The sequence below is a fragment of the Danio aesculapii genome, chromosome 22 (genome assembly GCF_903798145.1).
Source record: "Danio aesculapii chromosome 22, fDanAes4.1, whole genome shotgun sequence".
NCBI lineage: Eukaryota > Metazoa > Chordata > Actinopteri > Cypriniformes > Danionidae > Danio > Danio aesculapii.
In genome coordinates, this window is record NC_079456.1 from 28,804,115 (window position 1) to 28,828,861 (window position 24,747).

At 36.4% G+C, this 24,747-nt stretch overlaps 1 protein-coding gene across 3 annotated transcripts in view; it reads left to right on the plus strand.

Annotated features, from left to right (window-relative positions):
• arhgef3 (Rho guanine nucleotide exchange factor (GEF) 3) overlaps positions 1 to 24,747 on the plus strand; it is a 175,578-nt gene that overhangs the window by 107,466 nt on the left and 43,365 nt on the right. The window contains exon 1 of one of the 3 annotated variants that reach the window (XM_056447653.1): positions 10,660 to 10,829. The exons of the other annotated variants lie outside the window; for them this stretch is intronic. Within the exon in view, the coding sequence (XP_056303628.1) occupies positions 10,728 to 10,829 (102 nt within the window). The 5' untranslated portion in view covers positions 10,660 to 10,727. Of the gene's footprint in view, positions 1 to 10,659; positions 10,830 to 24,747 lie in introns of those variants that run through there. 3 annotated transcript variants of the gene reach the window in all.

Below are 24,747 nucleotides of genomic sequence, written 5' to 3' on the forward strand. Positions count from 1 at the left end.
TTAAAAGTAATTAGTCAAGTGTTTTTTTAGATAACATTAAACATAATGATAGCCATTCCACACTGAAAATATGAGAACATTGAAAAACAAGATTTGCTGGATAACATTTAGTCGCCTTGGAATTATAAGGTTCCATCTGCAATGACTTTGAAATATTAAGCTTCAAAGTTTTGTCATTGATCCTAGTTATAAGAGCAACAAATAATAACTTGACTTCTAGTTGATCAATTGGAATCAATCTGCTCTTCTCCCTGTACACCAACGACTGCACTGCAAAAGACCCCTCCATCAAACTCATTAGGTTTGCAGACGACACTACTGTTATCGGCCTCATCCAGAACGGTGACGAGTCTGCATACAGACAAGAGGTGGAGCGGCTGGCGTTATGGTGCAGATACAACAACCTGGAGCTGAACACGCTCAAAACAGTGGAGATGATAGTGGACTTCAGGAGAAACCCCCCTGCACTCCCCCCAATCACCATCATGAACAGCACTGTGGCTGCAGTAGAGTCATTCAGGTTCCTGGGCACCAACATCTCTCAGGATCTGAAGTGGGACATTCATATAGACTCTATTGTGAAGAAAGCCCAGCAGAGACTGTACTTCCTTCGTCAGCTGAGGAAGTTCAACCTGCCACAGGAGCTGCTCGTACAGTTCTACTCAGCTGTCATCCAATCCATCCTCTGCACTCCAATCACTGTCTGGTTCGGCTCAGCTGCCAAAACCGACCTCCGGAGACTACAGCGAATAGTCCGGACTGCTGAACGAATCACTGGCACAACCCTTCCTACACTTCAAGAACTGTACTCTTCCAGAGTGAGTAAAAGGGCTCGCAAAATCACTCTGGATGCCTCACACCCAGCACACTACCTGTTCGAACTGTTACCGTCTGGTCGACGCTTCAGAGCACCAAGCACAAAAACAGCCAGACACAGGAAAAGTTTCTTTCCTCAGGCTGTCCACCTTATGAAATAAATATGTGCAATACTTTCTCATACGCACTTGTACACAGCACCTTATATCAATATACAATGCAATACTTTCTACATTCGCACTTGTACACAGCACCTTATAATCTGTATATTTATAACAATCTGTTCATACAACTCAACATCCAGGTTTCTTGACTAACCGCATCTGTTTAATGTTTATCATTTTTATTTTTTATTTATTTTTTTCATATTTATTTTGTGTTGTCACTTGTCACTTTATGTACACTGGAAGCTTCTGTAGCCAAAACAAATTCCTTGTGTGTGTGAAGCACACTTGGCATGAAAACTGATTCTGATTCTGAAAAGTGGCAGAAGGTAGATTTTTCCCATAAATCATCTGTTGAACTGCATCGCAATCATCACAAATACTGCAGAAGACCTATTGGAACCTGCATGGACCCAAGATTCTCACAGAAATCAGTCAAGTTTGGTGAAGGAAAACTCATGGTTTAGGATTACATTCAGTATAGGGGCGTGCAAGATATCTGCAGACTGGATGGCAACATCAACAGCCTGAGGTATCAAGACATTTGTGCTGCCTATTACATTACAAACCACAAAATAGGGCAAAAATTCTTCAGCAGGATAGCGCTCCTTTTCATACTTCAGCCTCCACATCAAAGTTCCTGAAAGCAAAGAAGATCAAAGTGTTCCAGAATTGGCCAGCCCAGTCACCAGAAATGAATATTATTGAGCACATATGTGGTATTATGGAGGAGGAGGCATTGAAGATAATTTCCAAAGGATCTTGATGAACTCTGGGAGTCCCACATCAACACTTTCTTTGACTTTTCTGATGACTTTATTAAAAAGTTATTTGAGTCATTGCAGAGATGTATGGATGCAGTCCTCCAAGCTCATGGGAGTCATACACAATACACATTCTTTTTCCACTGCACCATGACTTTATATTCTAGACTTGTCATTATTTCTGTTAAGTAACAAGACATTTGTCTAAGCAAAGTCAGACTTTACTGTCCTAATTAAATGATTAAAAATCAAGACATGATCATATTTTATTTTGGTAAAATAAGCATGATCTAGAGGTCTTTGCCTTTCATATAAGCTACTTCTGTGTTAAATAATGTTAAATAAAGAAATTACAGTAGGGCAACACAGTGGCTCAGTGTGTAACACTGTCACCTCACAGCAAGAAGGTAGCTGGTTTAAGTTCTGGCTGGGTGAGTTGGCATTTCTTTGTGGAGTTTGCATGTTCTCCCCGTGTTCGTGTGGGTTTCCTCGGGGTGCTCTGGTTTCCCCCACAGTCCAAACACATGCACTACAGGTGAACTGAATAAACTAAATTGGCCGGAGTGTATGTGTATGAATGAGTGATTATGGGTGTTTCCCAGTACTGGGTTGCAGCTGGAAGAGCATCTACTGTGTAAAACATATGCTGGATACATCGGCAATTCATTCCGCTGTGGCGAGCCCAGATAAATTAAGGGACTAAGTCGAAGAAAAATGAATGAAATGATGTTAAAAAGTAAAGTAAATCACTTTGTTAATCTAAATTACTTGTTTACTTATTACTTATTTGATTACCACCTATTCAAAATATAATTATAATAAAAAACAGTTACTTACATTTAGTTTTTTAAATATGTCATTGAAGGGGTGATCTTTATAACCATGACATGATGCATGCCGCTGTGTTGAGGAGTGAAGGAAAACATGGGTAACACTTTATTTGACAGGGTGTTCATAGGACTGAATGACACTTTTATAGTCATGACACGACACATGCCATGAATGTGAATCAAATTTCATGCATGCTTATGACAACTCTTATTGAGTGTCATTTGCTCAGTTATGTTAAATGCATAGATTACATTGTTTGTTATGACAGCTTGACAAAAACAAATACTTCACAACCAGTTATGACAAATTAACATCACCTTGTCATGAATCTGTCATAAACATGATTGTCATATTTTCCTGGTCACTTTTTCAGTGACACAAACTGAATTTGTGATTAAAACATATCATTAAAAAGAGTCATTGCTCTGTCAAAATCATTTGTTAGAGTATGAGTAATAAGAATTACTCAGAAGAAGTATTAAGAACATTTTAATGACAAATTCATCTTGTACCTCTGTAGTTGTATATAAGCTGTTATAATATTCATGACATATTTATAATGGCTCCATGACAATCATGTTTTTGACGGATATATTACAAGTTCTGTTGTCTTGGTAATGTCAAGTTATGTCATGATAAAGACAAAAACTATAATGTATTTGTAGTTGTGATGTCATAACTGAGCAAATTACACTTCATGACAGTTGTTATAAGCACGCATGACGGAATTGAGATGCAGAGTGTAGTTGACCGCGTTGACAGGGTTCAAGTCCAGTGAAGAACAGTTCCAGAAAGCAGGTAAGACAAAAACAGAAGCCAAAAAATTAAACAAACAGGTAAACAACAGGGTGAGAATGTGGTAAAATCTGAAAACGTGGTAAAAAATAGGCGAGGGCTTTTCTTTTTCTGGATTGCTTTTCAAAACACTGAGGTTGAGTTTAGGGAAGTGGTGGGCGGGTCAATCGATGCTTTTTTAAATACTATTGGTTGGGTTTAGAGAGGGGGGTGGGATTGGTCGGTTGGTCAGTCAGTCAGTCAACAACAGCCTCTGGTGGCGAGAACAGCAGGCGTAAATTCACGAAAAAAAACCTGCAAAAAAAACATACCTCCAGGGACGTTTTTTGCTCTCTCTAGAAATATATACAGGGGTACGTAATCAGAATGAGCCTGGGTTGGTTAATGATCACCCCGTCAAATAAAGTTTCTTGTTACTCCTCAGTCCTGTTTACATTTATACACTAAATGTGGTTTTATCAATTTTGTTATTAGCTGATCTTCTAGGAATGGAGCACACAGGATTGTGGGATATCAGAGGCTGCGAAGGATGCATGTTTCCTTCAAACACTATCAGATGAAGGTTTCTTAGGAGACAGAAAGGGAAGGTTAGGATTTGCATGTGTCTTCGTGCCTTCCTAACTAGGAATGTGTCCTTTGAAGATTGCATTTTCCAGCTTTCAGACACAGCTTCTTTCATTTATGACTAACAAATAAATGATGACTGTTGTAGCACTGCATGTGCTTTTCTAGCATATATTTAGACAACAGAGGCGCATGCAAAAGTTGTTATAGCCCCATTAAATGGTGTTCAGAGGTCAGAAGGTGGCCATGGGGGTGTGTGGGTATTGGAGTGACACTTTGTTGAATGACTGTCAAAGGCGACTGTTTGTTTACCGTCTGTATTTTGGCTGCAGTTCATCAGAGTGGTTGCTGCACTTCCCCACGCCTGATAGGCACACAATCACAGGAACCTCTCAACCAGGACACAACAAAAGCTGTCAAACCAGGCCTTATTTCCTGCTGGCCACTGCTCACTGACACAGGAGCAACAGTGCAGACTGACGCTTGTGGGATGCTTGTGTAGTGATTGCTGCAGCAGGCTAGATCAGATTTAAAGAAAAGCATTAAGTATAAATATGTGTAACATTTATTTATCTTTTTTATTTATTTATTGAACATTTTAGATTTAGAATTATAAAAATATCCATAAAATTGCAGTTTTCCATTTTTTTATTTATGTTTTTTATTTTTTGTTTATTTCTGCATTTGAATTGCATTATGGGACCTTAATCTTTCTTCCAAAATCTTTTAACCTAAAAAGTAACTTTTATAAACGTTTTCAAAAGTTTAAAGTGATGTTTTGTCTGGGTTGGTATTGTACACTGTAAAAATGCAGGGTTCCACACAGTTCGTTCATGTTGTCCCAACACAAAGTGATTATGTTAACTTAAAGGTGCAGTATGTAAGTTTGACACCCAGTGGTTTACATTTACATTTAATCATTTAGCAGACGCTTTTATCCAAAGCAACTTACAAATGAGGACAAGTAAGCAATTTACACAACTATAAGACCAACAGTGAATAAGTGCTATAGGCAAGTTTCAGGTGTGTAAAGTCTAAGAAGCAAAGCATTAGTAATGTTTTTTTTTTGTTGTTGTTTTTTTGAGAGAGTACAGTTAGTGGTATAGCCAGAGAGGCATTGCAGATTAGGAAGGAAAGTGTAGACTAAATAGTTTTTAGTCGTTTCTTGATAACAGCAAGTGACTCTGCCGTTCTGATGCAGTTAGGGAGTTCATTCCACCAACTGGGCAGATTGAATGAGAGAGTTCGGGAAAGTGATTTCTTCCCTCTTAGGGATGGAACTACGAGGCGACTTTTATTCACAGAACGCAAGTTTCTGGAGGGGACATAAATCTGCAGAAGTAAGAGCAGATAAGAAGGAGCAAAGCCAGAGGTCGCTTTGTAAGCAAACATCAGAGCTTTGAATTTGATGCGAGCAGCAACTGGCAGCCAGTGCAAATGGGTGAGTAGCGGAGTGACATGTGCTCTTTTGGGTTCATCAAAGACCACTCGTGCTGCTGCTGAAGAGGTTTGATAGAGTTAGCTGAAAGCCCGGCTAGTAGAGAGTTGCAATAATCCAGTTTGGAGAGAACAAGAGCTTGAACAATGAGTTGAGCTGCATGTTCAGATAGGAAGGTTCGGACCTTTCTGATGTTATAGAGTGCGAATCTGCAAGATCGAGCAGAAATGTGGTCAGAGAAGTTTAGTTGGTCATCAATCGTTACTCCAAGGCTTTTTACCATTTTGGATGCAGTAATGGTTGCCCATCCATCTGGATTGAAAAGTTATGGTGTAGAGTCGGGTTGGCAGAAACTTCAAGCATTTCCGTTTTCACGAGGTTAAGCTGAAGATGATGATCTTTCATCCAGTGTGAAATGTCTGACAGGCAGGCTGAGATGCGAGCTGGAACCGAGGGAGTGAAAAGAGAGGTATAGCTGGGTATCATCAGCATAGCAGTGGTAGGAAAATCCATGTTTCTGGATGACTGGTCCTAAAGATGTTGTGGAGATGGAGAAGAGAAGTGGCCCAAGAACAGAGCCCTGAGGTACCCCAGTGTTTAGATGCTGTAGGTTGGACACCTCTCCCCTCCAAGACACCCTGAATGACCTGTCAGAGAGGTAAGATCTAAACCATTGAATAACAGTGCCTGCAACGCCCAGTGACTCAAGCGTAGATAGCAGGATCTGGTGGTTTACAGTGTCAAAAGCAGCTGATAAATCCAGCAAGATGAGGACAGATGATTTAGAGTCTGCTTTAGCCAGTCTGAGATCCTCCACGACCGAGAGCAGGGCAGTCTCAGTTGAGTGGCCTTTCTTAAAGCCAGATTGCTTGTTGTCCATGAGGTTGTTTTGAGTAAGAATGTCCAGGAATTGATTGAACACTATTTTCTCCAGAATCTTGGCCATGAATGGAAGCAGGGATACCGGTCGGTAGTTTTAAGTAGCGTTTGATCCAGGTTGGGTTTCTTTAGCAGTGGGGTTACCCTAGCCTGCTTAAATGAAGTGGGGAATAAACCAGAGTCAAGAGATGTGTTAATTATGTGAGTCAGTGTTGGTATGACTGCAGGAGAAATGACTAAAAGTACATGTAGTAATGTTAAGTTTTAATATGTATTAATTCGATTACAAAACTTACCATTTGGCTGGAGTGTAGTAAGTGCACTATTCTGTGCTTCTGAATGGCTGTATTTACATTTCTGTCGTGTTTTGTCTGGTGCAAAATTGATAATCACTGCAAATCTCAACATGTAGCATGTTGTTAGGACGCCCAATGTTTACGTTCAAAATATTTATATTATTTGCTAATTAATAACCTCATGTGGAACTGAATCTGCGTCTCATTTCGGGGCTGCTACTGCCCCCCTGAATTATTAGCCCCCCTGTTTATTTTTCCCCCAATTTTTGTTTAACGGAGAGAAGAGTTTTTTTAGCACATTTCTAAACATAATAGTTTTAATAACTCATTTCTAATAACTGATTTATTTTATCTTTGCCATGATGACAGTACATAATATTTGACTAGATATTTTACAAGACATTTCTATACAGCTTAAAGTGACATTTAAAGGCTTAATTAGGTTGATTAGGTTAACTTGGCAGGGTAGGGTTATTAGGCAAGTTATTGTATAACGAAAGTTTTTTCTGTAGACTATCGAAAAAAAAAGTTAGCTTAAAGGGGCTAATCATTTTGTCCTTAATTATTTTTTTATTATAAACTGTTTTTATTCTAACCGAAATAATACAAATAATGCTTTCTCCAGAAGAAAAAATATTATCAGACATACTGTGAAAATGTCCTTGCTCTGTTAAACATCATTTGGGAAATATTTAAAAAAGAAAAAAAAATCAAAGAGGGGCTAATATTTCTGACTTTAACTGTATATCACATTAAAAACTCTATTTAAAGCCCTTTACATACCCAGTATTTAAAATTCTAATGGCAGTCGACACAAAGGACATTTGATACACATTTTTCTTTACTTGAGGTTGCCTAAAAAGTTTTTTTGATGGCAAGAGCTGAAATTTTGTATTTAAGGGATGGGAACAATCTTCAGTAATGACGAGTGCTTTCTATTTTATTCTCATTAAATACATTTCATTTGGTTGTCTTTGTGCTTTACCTACAATTTCCCTTGGCAATTTTTCACTACTCGACACAGTTTTTGCTTTTCCTTAATTGGCAACAGTTCATACCATGCAATCATGTTAAAACTCACAACACATTCAACCAAGTTCTTGTATACCATCTCCAGAACATCGTGACTCACACAAAATTGTTGTAACCTCCTAATGACATATAATCTCTGCATTTGTTTTTAAAAAATGCACTCTGCAGTTGCAGCAAATGTCAATCCAATATCTAATGGGCTCATATGCTGGAAAATTAAAACATATTCTATCACATCAAGTTGTGCATTCCCCTTTATCAAACCTAGCAAAAAAAAAAATTAAACTTCCACCATAGGTGCACCTTGTAATAAACATGCCTGTTTCTTTCTTCCCATGACACTGTTCATTCCTTTCCATGCCTTTCCTAGCACTTAAATAACTTCTCCTCAATCTTGTCTTTATATGCTAATTTAGCTTTCTTAATTTCACCTAATTAACTAATTCAGTATCCCCATTGTAAAAAGCTGCTTTTTCTCATTTACACATGTTTTAAGATCTTTTAGAAACCATAACCTATTACTAGGGTACATCCAAATTATTTTAGTCCTAACACAATTACTTTCACAAAAACTTGATTAATTCAGGTTGCTGTAATTTTAACATTAAAATACAGCAGGAAAGTAAAAGAATTGTAAAATATTTATAGCAAATTACTGTACTTTTTTGATTTATAGGCATACACCAATGTTTGGAAGTTTTAACATCTAACGCTGCTTTGTTACAAGAACACAACCATTAGCAGGTGTTGATTAGAATGTCATACGATTAACTTTTTCCCACAAACAGAGAAGGTACTCTGTGTCATTTACACTAAACACTATCGCACATGCACTAAAGTTAATTCAATTCAATTAATCTTTATTGAATAGTGCCTTTACAATGTAGATTGTGTCAAAGCAGCTTCATATAAAATTATAGTAAATTGAATCAGTGTCAGTTCAGTTTTCAGTTTTGAAGTTCAGTTTAGTTCAGTTTAGTTTGGTTTAATATTCACTGCTGAGAGTTCAAACACTGAAGAGCAAATCCATCAATGCGCAGCTCCACGTCTTGAACAGTGCAAGCCAGTGGTGACAGTGGCGAGGAAAAAACTTTTTGAAAGTGAAGAATTAAAAAAACCTTGAGAGAAACCAGGCTCAGTTGGGCACAACCATTTCTCCTATGGCCAAACGTCTTGTGCAGAGCTGCACTCTAGGCGGCGGAGGCTGGAGAGCACTGGACGTCCATCGTGGAGAAGCTGCAGATGGGTGAGGTCACAGGCTGGTGTAGAGGCTGTCCCTTCAGGATCAATGCGAGGACTCTCTCTGTCACTGGGGTCTTACAAGGATCCGTCTCATGCTCTCCACTCCTCTATAACCGCCACAGCAGCTGCTCAAGATATGGCCTGGTCCAGGAATATGGAAACCTCGGGAATAATAAAAGTAAGACTAACATAAGTGCAGATTCTGTTCAAATTATAATGTCTTTGGGGAAGTGTTCCCGGCTCCTATTGCCCTAAATAATGAAGACTAACAATCCTAGAGGATTTGGATCTCAAAAGCATTTGTGTTTTATGTGTATACTAATGCAAAGAGATGTGTCTTTAATCTAGTTTTAAACTGATAGAGTGTGTTTGCTTCCCGAACTGTGCAAGGAGAGCTGTTGCAGAATTTAGGTGCTAGATATGAGAAAGATCTACCGCCTACAGTTGATTTTGATATTCTGGGAATAATCAATTGTCCAGAATTAATTGAGCGTAGAGGACGTGATGGGCTATAATACAATAGGAGCTCCCTCAAATACTGGGGAGCCTAGGTGTTCAGGGCTTTGTGGGTAGTCAATAAAATTTCAATAAATTATTTAAATTTATACAATGTTTAATAGGGAGCCAATGCAATGATAAAAGAACTGGAGTAATATGATCATATTTATTTGTTCTAGAAAGCACTTTAGCGGCTGCATTTTGAACTAGCTGAAGTTTGTTAATTAGGCCAGCAGGGCAACCGCCTATAGTAACGCATTACAATAATCTAATCGAGAGGTCATGAAAGCATGAATAAGCTCTTCCTCATCAGACATTGATAGCATATGTCGAAGTTTGGCAACATTTTTAAGATGAAAAAATGCAGTTTTACAGATGCTTGAAATATGGCCTTTAAATGACAAGTTGTTATCAAAAATTATCCCCAAATTTTTGTCTGAAGATGAGGACTGAACTAAGAATCCATCAAGGGTTAAACAGTAGGTTTTTGCATGTGAGGTTTTTGGGTCCAATAAGCTTAAACCTCAGTTTTATCTGAATTTAGCAATGAGAAGTTATTAGTCATCCAATTTTTTTATATCGGCTACAATCTGTTAATTTCTTAAGTTCATACAAGTTATTAAAGTAATGCAATAAACATATTTAGACATTACATGTAACATAAAACTCTAATGGACTGAAAAAAGTCATCTATGTCAACAAAACAAAAGCACAAAAGTGAAGAGTCATGCTGAAATTTCTGGGAAGGAATATCTATCTATCTGTCCAGTTACAATTAGTGTGAATATTACTTTGACCTTTTTTAATTTATTGAAAATATTTAGTTGCTTTTATATTCCATTGTTACATTTATGTACTTACAAGTGGTGTACTGTTTATTTATTGATGTTTTTTATATCCACTATTTGTTTCTTTGTTTGTTTAATCAAAGTATGATTATATTATATTAAGTGTCTACCAAATCACAAAATATATTAATATATAAATTGGCTATATAATAAATTTGCATTATAAATGTAAATTAATTCAATTTGTCGTTTAAATATACATTTATTTATTACGCTTAGATTTGTTAATGATCTATTTCTTATTCTCAAAGTTAATGATCTATTTCTTATTCTTATTCTCCTATTCTCAAGTTCTCAAATAATGAGAACTTATTGAAGGAAAAGATAAATTTCCTCGGGGCAGTACTTTATAATTTTCAGCTCTGCGTGTGTCGGATGCGGTTGAAGCGAATTGGTTCGCTTCGTGCGCCTTCACGCTGCGCGCTCCCGCTTTCTCTCTCCAGCAGCGCTAGTCGCTCCGCAGTCTCACAGACGGAGCTCGACGATGCAACTCTAGACCGCGGAGCAGGTTGCGATCGCGGGCGAATTTCCTTCCCTCCTAGCCACAGAGCAGCGTCAGTATGGTTGCGAAGGATTATCCGATATACTTGCTAATTAAACTAGCGAACTGCAGCGTGGACGAGTCCAGCAGCCGCCGTCGTGAAGTAGGGAGAGAGCTGAAGGTGAGCACTTGTAACTGCTGCCTACTGAGTGAGGATGAAGAGTTTAGCAGTTTTTACTGCAGCCTACCGAGTGAGCATGAAGAGTTGAACATTTATTACTGCTGCTAACTGAGTGACGATGAAGAGTTTAACCGTTAAAACTGCAGTCTATGAGACAGGATGAAGTTTTAAACCGTTATTATAGCTGCAGTTTGTGAGTGAGGATGAAACATGTATTACTGCAGTCTTTAAAGTGAGGATCAAGTTTAACAGTTATTACAGTATAGCTTCCTGTGGTCTACTGACTGAATATGCCGTTTTAAACAGGTTAGTGAAGTCTACTGAGCAAGGAAGAAGTTTAAAAGTTATTATGGCTGCAGTCTGCTGAGTGAGGATTAATTTTAACAGTTGTTGTTGCAGCCTTGTGAGTGAGAATGTTTTAAACCGTTATCAATGCAGTCTGTGAAGATGAAGATTTAAACAGTTTTATTACTGCAGTCTACTGAGTGAGGATGAAGAGTTTAACAGTTATAACTGTTGGAGAGAGCGTGGCACAAAATAACACTTTTTTTTGTTTTGGCCAAATAATGAACAAAGTAATGGGCTTAGACAAACAATTTGTTTTTTACCAACAACACACAAGCCTCTCCTACAAATGAGCACTGGTTGTATGATCGCTGGACCTATGGTTTCTGTGCAGTATTGAAAAAATCCCAGGAGTATAAATGTTACTATTTACCCCACATGCGGGGCAAGCTGTTGTAACAGACAGAGGGTTAGCTGTAACACATGCTAAAAAATCAGATTTTACACAATTAATTTAAATCCAGTTTACTTTGAATAGTAGCTAGCTATATTTCCTCAGTACTTAGCTCAGTTTATTTTATTATACAAAGCACATTATGTTTATTTATTTATCTATTGGATACACATTTGGATTTATTTGCATTATTATCCATTATTGTACAATGCATTTATTTGTAGTATTAGCAATAAAATATTTTTTTTGTCTATCAAAAAATATTTTCTATTAAAAACATTTTATTTCAAAAGTTTTTAACATTACACACAAAATTCAAAAATTATTTTGTTAGTTTAGTTGGTGTCCAACAGTGTGTTGTAACACCCTGTTACAACTAACCCTGCAGTGTTGTGTTTTCCTCAAAACTGGCTAGCAGTCACTGTGTGTTTTTCACATCTTTCAAAATGGTTCAATCTTTTAGCCTAGAGGACGGTAGTCATAACAATATAAGATTTTACTTACATCCTTTCACAGATTTAATTAAAATTAAAAAAATATTGACTAATAAAAAATACTTTTATGCTGCAAAAATGGTTTCTCCTGTGTTTCTCAACCAAATTTCGCCTAACTTTTTCAATAATTGGCAGGAAGATGTCTGCTGACACTGTGGTGAAAACCTCGGAAGCATGCCATGGTTAACCCTGAGCAAATACATTAAAAAGTCTGTGTTACATTTTACCCCGCCTTACTTTGTGCCCCGCGCTCCCCTACTCCACTGAGTGAGGATGAAGTTTTAAACATTTATTCTGGCTCACTGCAGCCTACTGAGTGAGAATCAAGATTTAAACAGTTGAGCAAATAAATTACACAAACAGCTAATTATTAAAATAAATATTAATAATAATAACAATGATATTTTTATTATTTATATAAACCTAATCAAATACAATGAGCTTTTTATAACAATTCAAAAAACTAATCTATTGTTGTATTTTCTAAATAGATGTTTTTGTTTCCACATTTTAAAACCCAAAATTAATTGTTTTCATTACTGCTCACAGATCTGATTGGCTTCGTCTCTGCTGGTGTAAAATCCTGAATTCAAAGTCATCGTATTCATGATCTCTTAGTTGGCTTGATCAAAGTACGCTTAACTCAATCATTGTTTGATTTATGACTTCCAATATTTAGTTCTCAAGGCAGCAGAAGTCAGATGTCGTTCAGGTTCATGCAGGGCTCAGTGTGGTGAAATGTACAGCAGATGTCTGTGGTGTTTGGCTTCTTCTCTTGTGGTTTCTGCATCTGTAGGCCAGCTCTGGGTTTACTGCTTCGTTTCTTTAGAGACAGCTTTTATTTTTGCTGTTTATTCCATTAGTACACTTGTTCGGTGCAGCTGACTCAGATCTTCATCTTGTTAGCGAAGAGCACCATGAACAGAAGTGTGTGTAACATAAGAAGAGACAGATACACACACAATAGCAGTGGTTTCTCATGATTGACTAATCAAACTGAATTTGAGTCTGTGGTCTGAGTCTGTTCGAATGCTCACTGAATCAGTTTGCGTGACTCATTCACTCGATGAACCACATGTTAACACTAATAACTCTAAAGCTGAGAACTTTTCCTCTGTTGTGTAAACCACAGCTGTATTTATGATGCAAAATACAGTAATAGCAAAGTTTTGTAAAAAAAATCTTATATTCAAAATAACTTTTCTCTGTTTGAATATTGTAACCACAGTGGAGTCGGGTGACTCCGGAGTGAGGATCCAATATGCAGTTTTATTAAGACTCATAGTCAGGCAGGCAATGGTCACAATCAGTAGCAAACGGTAACATAAAGGGAAATCCAGAAGCTAGGGATGCACCAATACAATTTTTTTGGAACCGATCCCAATACTGTGTCATTATTTTTTCTTTGCTTTTTTGTTTGTTTTTTTTTTTAAGCATAATACAGTTTCTATAGTTCAGGTGATAAACTCAATTAATATGTCTTCTTTAGTAAAAATAACAGACCTATAGACCTACTGTATATGACAGATGACACAATCTAACTAAAAACATGAGGCTTGCTGTAAACTAGGCTACATATGTTAAAGCATTCAACATTGATCTGTTGTGGTCCAGCTTATGTTTCTATTTTTAATGTTAGGACTTTCATTGAAATCTGTAATAGGCTACCATTATTGACCCTAATCGTTGGTAAAATAACCAGCCTTATAGCAAAGCCTGATATTTTCCTGCAGGTTTGACACAAACTAAACTAAACTGTCTGTGGCCAGTTTCACTTTATAAACATTCCCTTTTCTGTTAATGACAATCCATATTGTGCCCTTCAGTTTCACTTTTACTAATTTAATCAACTATTTTGACCACAATGAGCCAGGCTTTACAAATAATTCTCAGCATTGACAGTATTCCCCTCTGAAAAATAAACTCAGTCGGAAGGATGAGAAAATAGAAACACATTGTGAGAATAATTTTATGGAGCGGCTCATGTCGCTTCTGCGCAGCCGGTGCGTGAATGAATCGCTTGATGCATCACTGAGACACAGCGCGCAGCCCTCTAGGATCTGTGGACACTTTCAAAACTTATCAGCACAAATGGAAGAAATGAGTGCGTTGGGGATCTGTCCAATGTATTATTGAGCCTTTTCTAATTTACAATTTCAGGTAGGCCTACTTTGTGTGTGAAGAGCAGGTAATAACCCTCTCTACTCCAGTGTTGCGAATGCGATCTGCTGATCTAACAGACACAGCGCAACATGATTTAGAAACAGCAATGAACTCCTTGTTGCAGGTCAAAATTTACCCATTTAATGCAAAACTAAATACATTTTTCCACTGATTATTTATATTAACAGGAAAAAATAGTCTTGGAGAAAGTTTTGTTTTTGTTTTTGTTGTCATGAACGTGACACGCAGTTTTAATTGTGAATGAATGAAGAATGATTGACAGGCGCAGCGGTGGGAAGTGATGAAGTAAACATGAATTTAACCACGTGAATATTCATCTGTACTTCACATTAAACTATAGAATGGCTTCAGTACATTTGGCATATAGTAGGCCTACATGACAAATTTCTAGTGTTTTATCATAGGCTACCTTCATGGCTTTGTTGGCTTATAAATTTCACAGATTATAGCGCATGCGCAAGATCAGATTTGGATCGGTACCAGCAGGCTGATACCAATCCAGCAAAATATGTGGTATCGAACCGATATCTGATTCAAGTATCGGCATCAGTGCATCCCTACCAGAAGCCTGGTCACAGACAAAAAGGTCAATACAGGCGGCAGACAATGTAAACAAGGGAATAAGACAAGGGTCAAACACGGAAAGACTAAACAAGGTGAATGCTTCGTAATGTTACAGGTAGAAATCAACAAGACTCATCAATAGGCATGGGCCAGTATAAGATTCTGACGGTATGATAACCTTGGATAAAAATATCACGGTTTCACAGTTTCCCAGTAACGTGATTACTGCTCTAAAATATATTATTTTAAATATCTGGGTAAAAAACTAAACCTTTTTACACAAATTGGACACAATATTTTTTATTTTGAGAAACATTTAAAATATTTTGGAACAGTAAACATGTCAGTTTGAATTATTAAAATTAATTATTGACTTCTGCTGTCTTCATTTATTTCAAAAACTGGAAGGGAATCTGCTGGGTAAAACATTTGCTGGATAAGTTGGCGGTTCATTTCGCTGTGGTGACCCCAGATTAATAGAGGGACTAAGCCAAAAAGAAAATGAATAAATACCTTAGGAACGGTATTGCAGAAAATTTTAGCGATTTTAAAACCTTAAATGTCATTGAAATATGGCCTGTAAATGGATAAAATTTTACCTTGAAAACAGAAGTCAACTAATAGATTTAAATGAAGTGTAATCAGATTATTCGCCCGTCACTTATTGGGGTTCCACGAGGCAGTGTTTTAGGTCCGTTGCTTCTTTTAATATACATAAATGATTTGAAAATTGCTTGTTCAAATAAGCTTTTGTTATATGCGGATGATGCAGCAATAATTGTGTCTCATGAGAGGAAGGAATTTATTGAAAACGAAATGAGTAAACAAATTGAGAAAGTCTCTGAATGGTTTTGCCTTAATAAATTGGCTTTACATTTGGGTAAAACTAAATGTTTTTTTTTTTTTTTCAACTGCAAACCTAAGAAAATGTGTCAGGTCAGAGATAAAAGTAGGGATCAAATTATTACTCCAAAACAGGAAGTGAAATGTTTGGGTTGCATTTTAGATAGTAATTTGACAGGTGAAAAGATGGCTGTTATAGTCCATTCAAAAATTTGTTCGAAAATTAAGTTTTTAGCAAGACAGGCAGAGCTCCTAGATACCCAAACTTTAAAAATTTTAGCAAGTGCATTAGTGCAGCTATACTTTGACTATGCTGCAGAATTTTTGGTACAGCGGTAGTTCTAAAAAAATGAAAAATAAATAGCAGACGGCTAAAAAATGTTGTGTAGAATTGTTATGAAAGTACCTCCACTGACACATTTAAATAATGAACATTATAGTCAAAGTAATTTTTTAAAAGTTGAGAATAGGGTAAAAAAAATTGTAATTAGTGATGGTTTTTAAGATTTTAAAGAGTATGGTCCCAAAATATTTTCTTAATTATTATGTTTTAGTTAGTGAGGTACATTGTAATTCTACAAGAGCGCGTAGCAGGGATATTTACCCATATAGAGAAGAGTGAATCAGGTAGAAATTATTTTTTGTGTACTAGCTCTGCTGCTTGGAATGTTTTGCCCACGATTTTTAGTTGTTTTAGAGTTGAAGTTGAGGATTTTGTTGTGCTGAGTTGCTGAGCTGATGATGTTTGCATTCCATTTATGATTTGCTCGTTAATTTTTTAAGAATATTGAGGACCACAATGGAAATAAGCCTGTGCCTTTTTTGTGTACTTTATCCTCGACAGTTTTTGAAATAATGTATGAATTGGTCTAACTGGACTTGTTTGTATATTTTTGTTAGAATTGTCAAATAAAATCAATCAATCAATTCATGTAATGTTAAACTGTGTGACTCATAGAAAATATCAGAATTGTGAGCAATAAACAAGAATTGCGTGATATAAACCTACAATTTTGAGATATGTAGTGCGTGATATAAAATAAGAAAAAGGTAGAATTCTGAGTTGAAACATTGTTTTTTTCTTAGATCAAGTGTTTTGATTTCTTGGAGTTCTTTCTCATGTGGTTTTATAATAAGATTGTGAGTGGCTAATATTTGTTAATAATTAAAATTTCTGAGATATAAACTTAAGATATAAAGCAGTTCTGACTAGAAAAGTGTGAAATTGTGAGAACGTATCATTGTCAGAAAGTTAGAGTTGTGTTATAAAAAGTTGTTTACCTTTTTGTTTTTTATTTAATTTCCATACAGTGACACTAGGCATGTGCCGGTATAAGTTTTTGACAGTATGATAACCTTGGATAAAAATAACACGGTATCACGGTATTGTGATTACTGCTCTAAAATAAGTTATTTTTAGATGTCTGGCTAAAAAAAACATGTTTTTTCCTTTTTGAACACAATATATTTTATTTTGAGAAACAGTTAAAATATTTTAGAGCAGTAAACATGTCAGGCTAAATCATTCAAATGAATCATTGACTTCTGCTGTCAGTTAGATAATTGGTAATAATTGAATAAAAAAGTGGAAAACAGTTTAATCTAGGGTTGCACAGGGTCTCAATGGTTAGCACTCTCGCCTCACAGCAAGAAGGGAGCTTGTTCAAGTCCTGACTGAACCAGTTGGCATTTCTGTGTGGAGTTTGTATGTTCTCCTCGTGTTGGCGGGGGTTGTCTCCGGGTGCTCCGGTTTCCCCGACAGTCCAAACACATGCACTATAAGTTAATTGGGTAAGCTAAATAGTCTTTATTATTCTGGGGTCGCCACAGCGGAATGAACTGCCAACTTATCCAGCATATGTTTTACGCAGCGGATGCCCTTCCAGCCGCAACCCATCACTGGAAAAGATCCATACACACTCATTCAAATTTAGCCTACCCAATTCACCTATAACACATGTATTTGGACTTGTGGGGAAAACCGGAGCACAAGAAATATTGTTAACATATTAATAATTATTAATATAAATATTAGAAATATATTTACCAGGAAAAATCATGACGCGTTCAATACTTTTTTTTACCTGCTCTATGTGTGAAAGGAGTTTTTCAATCCTTTTTTAGGATAGCCAGGGAACTGAATGCAGTGGTCCGCCCTGATCAGTGACTGACTCATACTTTCCCACAGAAGCGACTGCCTCTCAGCCAAACACATCAAAAGATGTGTATTACAACCACTCCTCATGCTTTCATCTTAATTGCAGTAGCTGAAGGTTAAACCTCCCTTCTGAACACATTTGCCGCTTCCCTTTGATTGCTTCTTACAGTTGCGTGGACACTGACCTGATTCTGAAACCCCCTGCATGATGGGATTGTTTGACCTTCTAGTACCCATGAGAACTGCTTTTAGTTTTATGGATGTTGTATGATTGCTTGTTCTTTAAGTCATTAGCTTTGTTTCAAAAATCTGTTGAGCTGACTAACTAGAAAGCATTCTGCAGTGTCATATGTAAGCACCTTTAAAGCCCAAAAAGAAGGCTAAGGTTTTCTGTTTTTTAAAGGTTTAAGAAACCCTGGAGTAACCCAAGAGACTGCATTGCTATCCACTGTGTCTGGATTCAGACCCGGGGATTGAGGAGGAGAGACGACCTCCTCATTTTTGGTTATGTGTATATGAAATTATGAATGATAAATGTAGCAGGGCATTAAATTACTCACTGTTTATTTCTTTGCATTTTAACTTTGTAAACTATAAAATCATGGGTCTCCTCACGCTTTGTGTCTCATTTTGTGAGCTAACTGACAGTTCGCTCCACATTTTTTTTCCTGCTCTGTCAGCCATGCCCACTCCTCCCTCTGCTCACAGCGCTGCTCCACGCCCATCTTGGAGAATTTTTTGACAAATTTCTGAGGTAGACTTGACCTGAAAAAAGGGGGTTTCGTGGCCCTTTAAAGGTACCTCATTTTAAAGAGTTCTTAAGTTTTTCAACATAATTTTAGAGACAGTGAAGTACAAGAATCACAGTTCACATTTTTTTAAAAAGTTGAATGAATACACAAATATCTCCTCACAAATATCTTTAAAGTTGACAGAAGCACTAATGTTGAAAGCTATAATGACCTCTAAGGTATGCAGTACAGTCAACATTTGAAGTAGATTAAAAGTTTTTCAGAATTGTCTAAACCCTTGTGTATTGTTTCGTCATGTTCGTGGCTGTTTTTGCCCAATTGACTCCCTTTATAACAACATTTTTTTTCATTGCAAAGCAGCAAATAATCATGCATTCTTGATTGTTAGTGGTTTTTCCTATTTGGAAGAGATAAAATTTGTAATTTGAAAACATAGCCCTACAGTATATACATTTCTGGAGATCGTAAATTATGTAGCCAGAGCTATGTATAGCTGCATTTCATCTTTAAAACAAACACTATGGGGCGGTATGACACCAGCTGATTACCAGCCGACTGCTTACCTCCGTATGGATGGCTTTTCCACTGTTACCAGTTTGTCCAGAGGCTCACTGCGTATGTCAGGGGACTTGAGACAGAGAGAAGTTGACTGTGACGACGGGGTTTGAGTCCAGTGAAGAACGGTTCCAGAAAGCAAGACGAAAACAAGGTCAAAAAAATAATATAAGCAAGTAAATAATACGGTGAGAATGTGGTAAAATCTGAAAATGTGGTAAAAATCAAGTAGCTTTTCTTTTTCTGGTTAGCTTTTAAAAACACTATGCAACCCAGGCTCATTCTGAAAACGTAGTCCTATGGACGTTTCTGGAGACCATGAAATACGTCCCGGGAGGTAGGTGTTTTTGCGGTTTTTGTTTTCACAAATCCACAAGAGGCCACTGTGTGTGCTTTGTCATATCTCAAATTTCGCTCGTGAGTGCCATTCGTGCTCGCTGTTCTCGCGTAAACCCACCAGTGGCTGCTGTGAACTGACTGTCTGTCTGACTGACTAAATGACTAATTGGCCGACTGACCAATTGACTGACCCACCCTCCTCCTTCCTTAAACCCAATTAATTTTATCGATTGACTTGCCCACCCGCTTACTTCCCTAAACGATTTACAAAGCCGTCCAGAAAAAGAAATGGCCTCGTCTGATTCTTACCAATGTTTTCGGATTTTTCCACATTCTCACCCTGTTATTCACTTGTTCATTTTATTTTTTGGATTCTGTTTTTGTCTTACCTGATTTCTAGAACCACTCTTCTCCGGACTCAAACCCCGTCATCGTCATGGTCAACTCCTCTCTGCATCTCTAGTCCACCAACGTGCACACAAGCTAACTGGACAAACTGGTTGCAGCGGGAAAGCCTTCCACACGGAGCTAAGCGGTCAGCTGGCAAGCGCGAAAAGAAACAGCGTCATACTGCCACTTAGCGTTCGTTAAAAAAATGCAGCCATACGTACCTCCGACTACATAATTTGTGGAAACATCTATGGGACTACATTTTCAGAATGAGCCTGTGTTGACACTATCCGTTGGGTTTAGGGAAGGAGGAGGGTGGGTCAGTCTACAGCGGCCTTTAGTGGATTTATGCTAGAACAGCAGGCATGAATGGCACTCGCTAGAGAAATTTAAGATCTAAAAAAAAGTGTACACAGTGGCCTCTAGTGGATTTGCGGAAACAAAATCTGTAAAACAACACACCCTCTGGTTAGTATTTGGTGCTTTCCAGAAATGTCTCCAGAATTATACAGCGGTACGCTTTCAGAATGAGCCTGAGTTGTAAGTTTTGCTGTTGATTTTGCATTTGGCATCACAGCATTAGTTGGCATCCTTGACCCAGCAGCACATAATGGTTAAGACAGGAATAGGTTTTGTTCAATAGTTTAGGAACAACTTTAATGAAAGATTGTGATCCAATTTAAATGTTGAAGAAATTATTTTCATAATATTCTTGAGGATGTTCCTAGTATTCCCATTAACTAGTATAAACTAGTTAAAACTTTAGACTTTTAGAGCAAACAAAACACTATTTATGCTAGTAAATACTTAAAAAATCTATGCTTGGATTTTTTTTTTATAATTAGTATGTTTTTTAAATAATTACTATTAAGGTTAATTCTTTAACCCCACATCTATCACATTAAATGGACAGTTCACACAAAAATTACAATTCTGTCATAATTTACTAACCCTTTTGTTTAAAACCTTTATGAGTTTTCACAAAAGAAGATATTTTGAAAAATGTAACCTGTAACCACTGACATTCTTAGTATTGCGTTGAGAGGTGCCGTTTTTGAATGGTTTTCTAATGGCTGAGTGTTTTGCGAGCTGCTTATTATTAACTGCCTGCTGCATGTTTGCCATTACCCTATGTGTGCCTGCAGGATAAGGTACATCAGGGTCGTCTTTTTTCATTCTCCAATCAAATGAAAGCAGAAATGGGGTTTCTGTTGAGGTGAGGTGATGGCAGTGTTTGTGTTGTCAAGACGACTACAGAGACTATTTAAGATGCAGGAGAGATTAGTGGTTGCTGTTTCAAGTTATTCTTAACTGTATGACTTCTGTATGAAGTCATAAATATCACTATATTTTTAAATAATACACAGTGCTTCCCACAGGTTTGAAATATACTTGCGGTGGTTGCCGGATTGAAACACATACTTTACCCATGGCATGTGCATGTGACACAAAAAATAATACGATTTTTAACAATACTTTTATTTATTATGACACTGTTATACACAGTTTCTTTTCAATGGATTAAAGTTTTTAAAAAGGCAGTTGAAACAATTTTTTATGCTATTTAGGAGCCATGTGCACTTAGGAGCTGCTCTCTCTCTCTCTCTCTCTCCCTCTCCCTCTCTCCCTCTCTCTCTCTCTCTCTCTCTCTCTCCCTCTCTCACCCCCCCCCTCTCTCTCACTCTCCCTCTCTCACTCCCCTCCCCCTCTTCTCTCTCTCTCAAATGAAATGAGAATTAAATAAACAGCATATGAAAAATAAATTACAGGAAAAATGAATAAAAGCAGCCAATATTTATAAAATGGATATTTAATAATTAATAATTAGAAGAAAAAGTGTAAACCAGTGGTTCTCAAACTTTTCTCATTAAGTACCACCTTAGAAAAAAAAATGTCTACAAGTACCACCACAATAACAAGGCAGAATAATTCCTATTATTATTAAGAATATTTATTATTGTCAGCCACTTGAAACATTATAACTAGTTTGAACATTAACACTGTGCTTATAGGTAAAAATAAAATAAAAAGTCAATGTTTAAAATGTGCTTTTAAGAGTTCATTAACAATGATAGGCTACTGTTCTTAAGGTAATTCATCAACCTATTCATCAAAACCTAGAAATGTTGCTTAGACCTCGTAAATATAGGCTATATGTCATCATATTCATATATAAACCATTTTTGATCAATTTTTAAATATATGTTGCATGTACACATGAAATCTAAACAATAAATTAACCTAATGATTTGGAATTCCTTGTATGAAATAGAAATAGATCTGATTACTGATTGTCCTTTACAGCAGTGGTTCCCAATTTTTTTTGACTGAGACCCCCATTTTAGCTGGAAAATACTGTAAGGCCCCCCCTCAACATAGATGGGTAGATGTAGAACACATCAGTGTAATCGTTCATGTCAAAGGGTTAAAAGTCTTAAAGTCAAAAAGTCTTCTGGAGAAAGTCTTATTTGTTTTATTTCGGCTAGAATAAAAGCAGTTTTTAATTTTTAATTAAATTTTTAATAATTATTAACCCCTTTAAGCTATATATTTTTTTCCACTGTCTACAGAACAAACCATCATTAAACAATAACTTGCCTAATTACCCTAATCTGCCTAGTTAACCTGATTAACCTAGTTAAGCCTTTAAATGTCACTTTAAGCTGTATAGAAGTAAAAGCTTGAAAAAGTGTATATCTTGAAAAATAGTAAATTTTATATCTAGTATTATTTATTGTCATCATGAAAAAGATAACATAAATCAGTTGTTAGAAATGAGTTATTAAAACTATTATGTTTAGAAATGTGTTAAAAAAATCTTCTCTCCATTAAACAGAAATTGGGGAAAAAAATAAACAGAAAGGGCTAATATATCTGACTTCAACTGTATTTTGCAGATAGTTTAGATGTCGTTGCGTCCTCTCTGAGTATACAGTAAAGTTTTTTTGAATCGTTTAGATTATAGAATCTATTATTTACATTTTCTCTCTGTAATTTTGGCTGTGCACGCTGTCAGCTGCGAAGCCAAGCGTAAAGTAGTCTTTAATAAAAGAGTAATTTAAAAACACAACAACTTTTGAAAGCGAAAACAAAAGTTGACTTCTGACATTTTAGAAGATTTAGAAACACTGGCCGGAGCCGCGGGACACATGTGAGATTGTTCGAGGAAGTGTTGTTGACAGTTCTCGCGCACACACAATGATCAGTACAAAATGTGTAGGGCAGGAGATTTTCCACTGGTTAATTGTTTGTGGATGTTTGGTTATCTCTGGCGGATACAAAAAAGTGTAAAAGGATAATAATATTGGTAAAAAAAAATATCAAATATACTCGAGTAGCCGTTAATATACCTGGCCCGCCCAAGTAAAGTCTATGTGTGGGAAGCACTGTTACAATTATAACAATATTAACAACAGTGCTTTCACATAATACATAATTCTGTGGTTGCCTAGTGTGCAGCACACTTCTTTATTTCTTGTCAACAAAAAAAACAGTGCGATGTATCTCACATTCTCAGAACGTAAAAGTGCATTTGGTTTGAGCCACCCTGCGTGAGTAAATTGTCTTTTTTGGCTGAACTATGCCTTTAATACTGCTTTGACACAATCTGTATTGTATAAAGCTCTACTGAAATTAAAGTGACCCACACTGAATTGACCTGAACCCCACTGAACGTCTTTGAAATGTGCTGGAGTGGAGTTTACTGATTTGTTATCCTCAGGTTAATAAATAATCATTTTTAGCTTTAATTAAGATGCACATTTGTCATGGCGTTGTTTCAACAACTTTATGCAGTGTCACAAACTCTTTTTCTGACTAGAAAAAATACATACATTTTTTCCCAAGATTTTTTACTGATAATAAAAGCACCTCCAAAATCTGAGCCTGAAGCATTAATCATCTACTTTATCTTATTTTGAGACTTTTAATAAACTTCAAATTAATTAATGAGAAAAAAAGAGGCCGCCTTTCACAATTTGAGCACAATGAAGGATCCAATAAGGCCGTTGTAAATGTGATTTGACATGTACAGTTGAAGTCAGAATTATTAGCCCCCCTTTGATTTGTTTTATTTTAATATTTTTTTATTTTCCAAATGATGTTTAACAGAGCAAAGAAATTTTCACAGTATGTCTGATAATATTTTTTCTTTGGAGAAATTCTTATTTGTTTTATTTTGGCTAGATTAAAAGCAGTTTTTAATTTTTTAAAAACCATTTTAAGGTCAAAATTATTAGCCCCTTTAAGCTTTTGTTTTGACTCTCTACAGAACAAACTATCATTATACAATAACTTGCCTAATAACCCTAACCTGCCTAGTTAACCTAATTAAACTAGTTAAGCCTTTAAATGTCACTTTAAGCTATATAGAAGTGTCTTTAAAAATATCTAGTAAAATATTATTTACTGTCATCATGGCAAAGATAAAATCGGTTATTAGAAATGAGTTATTAAAACTATTATGTTTAGAAATTTGTTGAAAAAATTCTTCTCTCCATTAAACAAAAATTGGGGGAAAAAATAAACAGGGGGGCTAATAATTCTGACTTCAACTGTAAATAAAAAGCTACACTGCATCAATGACAAGCCAGAACTTTTCTGATCGCTCCAATAAAGATCAAATCATAGACTGATAATGTTACTTAAATCCAAACAGTGACTTTTTGTTTTGGTCATGCAGTGTATGATCAATTTGTTCATTAAAAATTATTTTTGTTGCCGCATATAATGAACTGGTAAACAGATAGACAACTGTAATCCCTTAATGAAGCGTGATTCATCTATTGATCCATTACTAATCCAGCCCACATGTCTGAGGGGCATGATCAGACCTACATAAGCAAACATTGAATAATCATAGGCTGTTGTTTATTTATAGATCTATTTAGTGCATAGAAAG